Source organism: Eptatretus burgeri, chromosome 5 (genome assembly GCF_056783735.1).
Source record: "Eptatretus burgeri isolate ZD-2024b chromosome 5, Ebu_testis_v1, whole genome shotgun sequence".
NCBI lineage: Eukaryota > Metazoa > Chordata > Myxini > Myxiniformes > Myxinidae > Eptatretus > Eptatretus burgeri.
In genome coordinates, this window is record NC_140965.1 from 43,453,277 (window position 1) to 43,463,411 (window position 10,135).

General features: G+C 43.8%; 1 protein-coding gene across 2 annotated transcripts in view; it reads right to left on the minus strand.

Annotated features, from left to right (window-relative positions):
• The window catches only part of FRAS1 (Fraser extracellular matrix complex subunit 1), a 188,285-nt gene extending 178,593 nt beyond the window's left edge, over positions 1-9,692 (minus strand). Inside the window, exon 1 of one of the 2 annotated variants that reach the window (XR_015058289.1) lies at positions 9,277-9,692. Coding sequence is in view for 1 of the 2 variants with exons in the window: in XM_085881638.1 (XP_085737764.1) it covers positions 9,277-9,351 (75 nt within the window). In the remaining variant the exon portion in view is untranslated. The remainder of the gene's footprint in view (positions 1-9,276) is intronic. The other variant, XM_085881638.1, reaches the window with a different exon arrangement.
• Between the last annotated feature and the right edge of the window lie 443 nt (positions 9,693-10,135).

Here is a 10,135-nt window from a genome sequence, read left to right on the forward strand (position 1 = left end):
ATAAAAAGTCATCCTGAGCCATAAGCAGTGTGGTGCCAGGCTGTGCCAAAGTTCACCACTCATCGGTGTGAAGTAAAAGGGATGGCTTGGTTTAATCTTTGGAGCATAAGCCCTGGTGGGGTCAGCAACCATTTCAGTTGTGGCTATGATTACCAGGCGGTTGCCCTTGATGTGAGAATATATTGTATATATGTGTACGAGTATTATTCCCCCTCTATGTGATGTTTTCATGTAGGCCTGAAAACCTGTAGCTATGTTTCATGAAAACCTGTAGGTTTTCAAAAAAGATTTGGACATGCTCTCACTCCCATTATGAGATGCAATAAAAGCAACTCTTAATGTTGAACTAGTTCAAATCTATGATTTCAGCCTCAACTGAATCTGAGATGAGGACCGTTGCATGGTGTTCCATCTTTTCGCAGACATAATATCAACATGTTTGGTTTGTAAGTCGTATATGCTATCTTTTGTGATTTTTTTTTATCATTATCACTTATTGAACTTAGTCCGAAACGGGGGCTTTTGCATTTGGTCTCGATTTTCATGTCCGTGTGTGATCATATCTCAGACTTGTATGGACTGATTTGAGATTTAATTCGTACTCGGCACAAAGACAAATTATGGTATACAAATGCACATCATTTTGTTTCGCAATGACATCAAAGATGGCCGAATGGCAGTCATTTTAGTTGTTTTTTTTCAAAACCCGATGTCGAACACGTCCTCAACCATTTCCCGGACATGCCTTTACCGATGTTGTTCAAACTTTTCAAACAGATAAAGAATGATGGCTTACATAAGCAAGTCATTTTTTTTTCAAGATCAGATCCAAGATTGCTGACTAGCGGCCATTTTGTTACTTAAAAGTGTTCCCAACCATTTCTCAGACCTGCATGGTCTCATTTTGTTGACACTTGGCACAAGCACAGTACTTGATGGCGTACACGTGCCTTTCTCTTTATTTTGTGATCCGATCAAAGATGGCCGACTGATAGACTGACGGCCATTTTATTGTACATAAATACGGGCTAGCCCTTTAATTCCATACAGCAAAATTACTCAAACAAGGACTATGGCATTTTATGTCTTTTTACGTGTTCTTTCCTGAAAGCAAATGTATATTTTTATCCACCTATTTAAAACACAGTGTGTATTTGTCTGTCCCCCTTCATAAGGACGATTTGAGTTGGATTTTAAAGGCTAATCTTTTAACACGACTGTGTGTTCACTATGGTCTATTTTTCAGGATAAAAAAAACTTGAAAAACATTTTTGATAAAAGAGTAATTACATCCCTTCCATTGGAATTGTAGACTTACAAATCTTAAAACTTACAAATCAACCTTCAAGGGCGGTGTACACAAACATTTTTTTTAAAAATAATAAATACAAGGCACAGGGAAGTGGAATTTGCTGCACGTGATGTGTAACACCCGTAGAGCAAAGGAGTGTTCATGTACGTCCGTAGGATGTCTAAAAAATAAAGAAGAGATAAGTACACCTGACGCTAGGCCGAGGCTTCAGACTTTGCCATGTTCACGAGGATGTACTGTTGAAACAAAGCATCTCAGAAGATAAAGAAAATAGGATCACATTTGTTCATGTAGTGTTTTAAAATAACACCTTTTTCTTGCTACGAATAATCATGTCTTTCAGTCTCCTTTAATATATCGATTAAAATCATTCCATCCCATCATTTTTGATGGGCTTTAATACGAGTTTTCAAATAAACATGAGATTTCAGTCAAACATGAAACAACTATATGACATTTGTCATTGATTTAATATTCTGTACCTCAATATACTTATGGAAGATGCTTTCATGTGAGAACACAAGGGGTGACCATCCCCAACCACCACCATCCACAGGTTGCAGATAATGGAATGACCCTCAGATATGAGGGTTAACTGTGTACAAGCACTGGGGACAATCTGGCGGTGATTGTTGAGGGTGAAGTTGATTAACTGGTGGAATGGTTATCCTTATAAATCCTTTGAATAACCAATGATGCAATCACGTGGTGAGTCAGAGGCGCCATAAAACCTCTTCCTCCACTGTCTTGTGGGTTATTCATTTTGGAGACTAGGAGAAGGAAAACTCCGATGTAACACCAATGGGTAGGAGAAGCTCATTAGGCTTGGTTGCCAATTCTTCGAGTAGCAGATGACTACGAATCGAATTCATCATCGGTAGCAGTGGCAATGCACCGTAGTCATAGCCAGTTGAAAGCACGATGAGTTTGTATAACAGCACCAGGGTTCAAGCCCCTGCCTCAAACTTTCATTTATCTCATAGGTTCACTGGCCTTTATGACAATGAGACCTGAAACCAGCAAGGACAGATCTTATCTGAAATGAGAACAATGAAAGGACTTTGCCACCAGAAGAAACCTTTGTTTCTGGGGCAGCTCAACTGTCATAGTCTTTCTTCCACTTGTGCAATTGAAGAACTTGACAAGCACATGAATGACTTCAACATCTCAGCGATTTGTATTCAAGAGCATAGAATAGTTCACCAACTATTGGAGTGAGATATTCAAAACACCAGAATTTGCAGATTCACCTTGTTTACAACTTCTGCCATACGTAGTGGAATCGGAGGAGCAATTGGTGGAGTTGGAATAATAGTCACATCTTCCTTCCTCAATAACCTTATATAAATCACCAAAATATCAGATCGGATTGCATTAGCAATATTTAAAGGGAACCCTAAAACATATGTTATATCGTGCTATTCTCCAACCAACATCAGTGTTGTATCAAGCGTTGAATTCTATGAAAGCCTAAACCGGATAGATAGTGTCATCTATCCCTAAATATTCTTGTCTTATACTTGGAGGGGATTTTAATGCCCAGGTGTCAAACGGGTTTTCTTACCATAGATCCACCAAGAGAAATGGACAGTTCCTTCTTGATTTCATCCATCAGCATGACCTTTCAATAACTAACATTCTATTTCAAAAACCCAAATCAAGACTCTGGACATTCCATGCGCCAAACAAAAACCACATCTCAAATTGATTTCATCCTACGTCATAAAAAGATGGAGTAACAGCATCATGAATTCTCAAGCTCACTCTTCATCAGACCCTATTGGCTCCAATCACAGAATAGTTTGCGCAAAGATAAGGCTTGGCGTCAGATCAAAAAAGAACACAAACAGGTCCAGATTTCATTGGGATGTTGTCTCTACTGATCCTTGCATAGCCTCCTGAATCGAAAATCAAATTTCTACTGAATGGGGTATATTTGAAAGAAATCAGTCAAGCACATATAAAGATTTAGCTCACATATGCAATAAAGTTGATTCGACTGTATTGCCACCATGAAAACCTGTTAAAATTAGTGTTCAAGGAACTGCTGATATAAATGCTGCCCATGATGTTGTCCTCAATGCACAACCAGGGAACTGTATCTAAAACACAAGCTGCATTCTATGATATGTACGATCCATCCATCCATTGGGACCATCCTCTGTGCAGAGCGTTGGTGCGGCCTAAGCAGTCGCCTTGGCTTTTGGACACAATCCTGGATGGGTCGCCACTCCGACACACGATACCAGCAAGCTGGCACTCATTTTGCCGATCTCGGAAGAATGACAGGCAGAGTCAACCCCACCTGATATTAATTCAACAACAAGTGGGATTTGAACTCAGGATCCTAGGATGCCAAGCTAGGATCCCAAGCTCACCACCCTAACCATTAAGCCAATACCAGGCATATGCAGTATGTACGATGAAGCCCAGAAAAAGCGGTTTCACAATATTCTGGGGGGCTTGGACAAGGGGAAATCAATCAATGCACTCCATAACACCTGGAACCTCATGAAACATCTTTCTGGAAAGAAATCCAAAACTGTTTTTAATCGAAGGTGAGAATCGGTTCGATTCCTGGAAAACTCATTTCCAAAAACTGCTCTCTTCTAATAATACCAGCATACCTACCAATCCAATTGATCCCTTTTTTTGAGATCAACTCCAACATTACTGTTGGCATCTTTTCATCAGTAGAACTTGATTCGCCATGAAACAAATGAAACTTGGAAAATGCCCCCGGTCTTGATGGTATTCCAATCGAAGGCTGGCTACTTCCAAACTTAAGAAAAATCTTGCTGAAATTCTGCAACAAAGCATATCTTGGAAAGCACCCTCGAGAATGGGGGAAGGCAGGTATTGTCCCAATACCCAAGAAAGGAAAGTTAACGCTTCCTGAAAACTACCATGGAACACGTTTAACTCAAACAGCAGCAAAAATTGACAATCGCCTCCTTCTTAACAGAATTCACCCTGAATTAGAAAAGATCCTACGCCTGCATCAAAATTGTTTTAGGCCCCTTCGATCTACATCTTCTCAGATTCTTGCTCTCAGGAGCATCATTGAGGAAGTACGCAATCACCAAAAAGAGGATGTTATCATCTTCATTAGACTTCAGGAAAGCCTTCAATTCTATTGACAGGAATAAACTTTTCCAAATTTTACATGCATATGGCATCCTTGAGTCAATTGTGAAGGCCATACAAATTATATATGAAGATACCTCTGCAGTGGTGTTAACTCCTGAAGGAGAGACTAAAACTTTTCAAATCAACAATGGAGTTCTTCAAGGTGACCCACTTGCTCCTTACCAGTTTACCATTGCCTTGGACTATGCCCGAAGCACTGTGATTGAAGACAGATGGTTTAACTCTCTCCTGGCGTCGAAGTAGCAGACATCCAGCCCAGCACATATCTGACCTTGACTTTGTTGACATAGCGCTTCTTTCAGACATGTTAAGTGAAGCTGAATTTCTACTTCACAAGGTTGAAAATGTTGCTCGGTCTATTGGGCTTGTACTCAATGTTGAAAATACGAAGCATATGACCAACAATCCTTCTGCTGAGTGTGCTCTACTTACTGTCGCCGGAAGTCCGATAGAGAGAGTGAATGGCTTTAAATACCTCGGCTCCTATACCAACATGCAGCGTGACTTAGAATGCAGGAAAGCTCAGGCTTGGGCAGCAGTTCACGCCCTCCATGAAGTTTGGAGATCTCCAATTCACAGACGGGTAAGCTTCGGTTTTTCAAAACTACAGTTGAGTCGATCCTTCTCTATGGGTGCAAATCCTGGACCTTGACCCAATCATTGAAGAAATCACTGGATGGTACATACACCCGATTGCTTCGAAAAGTTGTGAATGTTTATTGGCAAGACCATATCGCTAATAGGGATCGATATGGTTCGTTGCCCCACATCTCTGCTATTGTGAGGGAATGCCGCCTTCACCTTGCTGATCATGTGAGGTGACATGAAGAACTTGCAAAGAAAGTTGTACTCTGGAGGCCTGAAGAACCACGGAGAAGGGGTTGCCCCATTTCTACCCTGTGAGGCATCATCGATAAGAACACCAGCTTAAGGGGCGTTGATTTAGTCAATCCTATTGACTAAATCTCATGGAGAATCCTGGAAAGATCTCATCATGCCACCACGACAAGTGGATGGTATAAAATATATATATATATATATATATATATATATATATATATATATATATATATATATATTGTTGTGGTTACCAAATTCGCAAACCACCATTCAGGTCCCTTAGGTGAGGTATCTCGGTAAGTACATGTGTAGTTAGGCCCGAACCCGTTGTCTAGTGGGAATACATGTCATTTATGCGTGCTGCGACTCTTCAGGATAGCCGTTTTTCTTTTACTATCTTTATTTTGGACCAACCGCCATGATTACCACCACAATCACAACATCAACCACCAACCACAACGCCGCTTCACCACAACCGCCACGACCTTCCCGTCACACCTCGCAACCGTAGCATCGCCACCGTTCTTGCCCCGCTGTGGGTACCGGTGTTGGACTCGTGCAGGGCGCGCGTCGAACAGCGTGTACAAAATCACGGATTTTGTGCTTCAAAAACGGATCAAAAACGACACACGCCCACTTTTTGCCGTCCAATCGGTGAGCGAGGGGCGATTTGGCCCCGCCTCCAGGACGATCGATATATGCAAATTTGTGGATCAAAAAGCCTTCACGCCCACTTTTTCTCGGGCCAATGGGGAGCGAGGTGAAAGGTCAAAGGGAGGGGGTCAAAGGCGAAGCTACGGGGGGATAAAAGGACCGTGTTCGTCAGTCAGGAGAGTCGGAGAGTCCAGAGGCGGAGAGTGGAGAGTCAGAAGAGTCCAAAGGGGAGAGTCAGAAGAGTCCAAAGGGGAGAGTCCAAAGAAGAGTCCAAAGAAGAGTCCAGAGTCGGAGAGTCCCGAGGCGGAGAGGCGGAGAGTAGGAGAGTCGGAAGCAGAGGGTCAAGACTTCGCGGGCGGTGGAGCTGCTCGTCGTGTGCGGAACGGAGGGGACGGAGCTGTGGAAAGGCGGCGACACCAGACGAGGGGGTGCTCGCATCGTGCAGGAAGCTGCACCCGAGGGAGGCCGACAGCGCGACCTGGCCGAGGTGGAGACGCTCGTCGCACATGATAAAGATCCTCTATACCCCGAGCATCAGCAACCCCCTCCTGTTTCCCCCCGCGCTGAGATAGTGCGACCAAGGGGGCCCCTTTCCCACCCCCTGCCAGACACTGTCCGCGAGGCCCGCGGGGTTGGGGCGCCATCGCCGCTCCGCGTCTCATCACCAGACGGGTAGGCGCGGCCCGGTCTCGGCCTCAGGCCCGCCTCATTCTTGGGGGTATTCTTTTCCTTGGTTTTGGGTATGTGTTGTCGGCGCCGTCTGTGAGGTAGAATTGTATAAGTGTTGCCGTGTGCTCGGTAGTCGGTATTAGCTCTGCATTGTTTTCGCTTTTATATTTGCTTTTTGTGTAAATGGAATTGTGTTTTTTCTGTGTGCTTTTGGTGGAATTGAATGTGTGCTTCCCGTGTGCCGCGAATAAATGTGCTTTTGTGTTGAACTGTTTCCCGCTTCGCTTCGTCATTTCTCCCATTGAATCCTCATCTTGCTTCACGTAAAGGGTTGGTAGTGGGCTGAATACGCCCGATAATTAATCGAACCGTCGAGGTCGACGATAACACCGCTCGGTTATTCTGATAGTACGGAACGGGTCGCTTAAGTGGCCCGTGTCCGAAGTCGACCTGCGGCGAGGTGCGATCGCCCGGTCTACCCTCCGCGTGGGTACTTAGGTAGGTCGAATTTGGCGAGCAACCCTATCCCACGCGGGGGCTGATTGGCTCGATCGCGGTGAGACCGAAAGGTCCACCCGTGACTGGTTCCCGGCGTTAGTCCGAGAGGGTCACGACTGGATTGTCCGTCCGGTGGGCGACATGCCGCGATTCGAGTTACGTGGCCGTCAGCACGCCGGCGGGCGCGAAATCCGCAACAATATATATATATATATATATATATATATATATATATATATATATATATATATATATATATATATATATATATATATATATATATATACACTGAAGTGGGCAAGATACAGTAGTTTGTAAGCTGAGTGGTCATGGGTTCGGTTTGGGAGAAGATAATCTCTGACTAAAACTGCGCTCTGGTGAAGTGCCAGCAGGGATCTTGCATTGTGGAGTACATCATCCTTCAAAAAGGAGTTTTAGCTTACTATGTCCAGTTTCCAATCACATGCAAATAAAATTATCTCTGGTATCTCTTGCACAAACTGGATCTTTTAGTTGCTGTCGCTCAGCCAAATTAAGAAATATTCCATCTGGTTCGATCACAGCGTTGACCATCACACCTCGTATCAATCAAGGACCCTTCCAGCTCCACAACTGTCAAAGTGTGAAGTTCCATTCACAGTAACATGTAAAGTGATGTAAAATTTGATACGAAATGACAAAATAGTTTGAGATGTCTGACTATAGAATAAAAAGCTCATTATAACCACTCACTCACTCATTGATAGAATAAGATGGGAACATTCCGGGTGATGGAGAAAACTAAAATTTCGGGTGCAATGGACAACAAAGCCGATACACCGGGGGGGGGGGGGGGGCAGGGAAGGAAATCACAGAATCGTCAAAAAGCATCTGTAAATGAAAATATAAATAAATGAAAAAAATAAATGTGGGTGAGTGACGAGAGAACAATAGCTACGTTATTGTTCACAACATGTAAGCATAACCCACTATTATATATACATACATAAATAAATAAATATATATATATATATATATATATATATATATATATGTGTGAGCCTGGTGTTGGCGCAGTGGTTAGGGCAGCGGCTTGGGATCCAAAAGGTCCGTTCAAGCCCCGTTGAGCCACTGAATTAATACACCAGGGGGTTGACTCAGCCTGTCATCCTTCCGAAGTCCGCAAAATGAGTACCAGTATACTGGGCCGGTGTATACCCCGGTTAAAATAGGTGTACCATATCCCTGTGTCGTAAGAGGTGACCAGGGTTGCGTCAGGAAGGGCATCCGGCGTAAAACATGTGCCAAATCACTATGCGGATCATACGGATGATCCGCTGTGGCGACCCCTAACGGGAGCAGCCGAAAGAAGAAGAAGAAGATATATATATATATATATATATATATATATATATATATATATATATATATATATATATATATATATATATATTTAATGTAGTCTGTTTGTTTGATAGTTTGTTCCTTATACGTTCATAACCCCCTGGCCCAATTGCCCCAACATTTGCTGCACCACATTATTTTCAAACGTGGAAGGTCAACATCACAATAAAAACTTTAAATTCATCAAACTGATGTTAAAACATGAAATAATGGAGTTTTGGAGATATGACCGTCTTAAGTGGGGGGTACCCCTCGGTGGGGAAAAGGGTGGACCTCAGATTGCCCCCTTCATGTCACGTTTGAGGTTGATTCTCTGTCGCAAATCGAACCACTTGCATTTAAATATTTATATTTCATCCACAGAAGGGAAAGTAATATGCGAAGGGTTCACAGTCGTTGACTGACTACACCAAGTGTAAGGAGTGGTCACACTTCACACACTTTTCTTATGCAACCTTAACTGAAACAAGGAAATGAGGCCATTTGGCCCATCATTGTCGTGTTGCACTCCCGAGAAATTGTTTTTGTTTTTTTTTGCTGTTTTACTGGTCTGAATAACCCTATGTTGATCACGTGACCCAACTTGTTGTCTTATATACGTCGAAATGAATCTAAACGACGTCGGAGCATCCTTGCAGCTTGCGCGTATCAGACATGGACGGCTTGGCTTCGCTCTTTCCCACAAAACTTTCCCCTTCGTCTGTCCGTCTGTCTAGTGACACAAACCCCACCCCCCCCCCCCCCAAAAAAGGACGTGGTGGCGTGCTCACCGCTCCGAGTGCGTCGTCCACACCGACCAACAGAAGCATCAGGATCAGGATCTTCTGCGGACATCCGAACGACATGCTGTCTACACCAAGGTCGTCTGTCTGCGTCTGTAAAACGTCCCGGAGCGGCAACGCCTCCCACTTTCTCACTCCCTTGAACTCCCTCTGCTTGTCTCGGTCTCCTTGGCGAACCTGTCAAGTAACGACGCGCCAGCGCCACATGTGAAGCGCCACCTTGCACTAGGCAACCGACACAGCGGTGCCAGGACACAGCGGCAATGGGATGCTAATCGCTAATCTGCTGCGCTCGTGCTTCCATGCATGCGTCGCTCATTCCGCGCTCGCAAATCAAGCGTCTCTGGACACTCGGCCGCCGGCCAGGTTCTGCCTGGTATTCGCTCTCATGGCGAGATAACGCCTTCCACCCTTCCCACTCAGTGTGTTCCACCCCGGGACAATCCCATCCCCCACCGTGACCCCTTCACGACAGTCAACACCTCCCTCTCCCTCTCCCTCCTCTCTCTCTGTGAAGTCTGGTTTCGGTGTGTGTCCGTGGATAAGATAAATTATGGATTTCAATCTCAAATATAATTATATACATTTATATGCACATGTGTTACAGTCCTGGGAAACAATGAAGTGTCGTAAAACACTCCGACGAAGGTGCCTAATTTTCGTGACGGCTGAACGCATGACTTTTGCAAAATCACGTGACTTATGAACCATACCATTAAAAACCTTGTGATTGGTGAAAAATATATAAACACATAAAATCACATAATCTATATTATCAATGTACAGACGCACACGCACACACACACACACGCACACACATATATACACATACTGAAAGACATACATA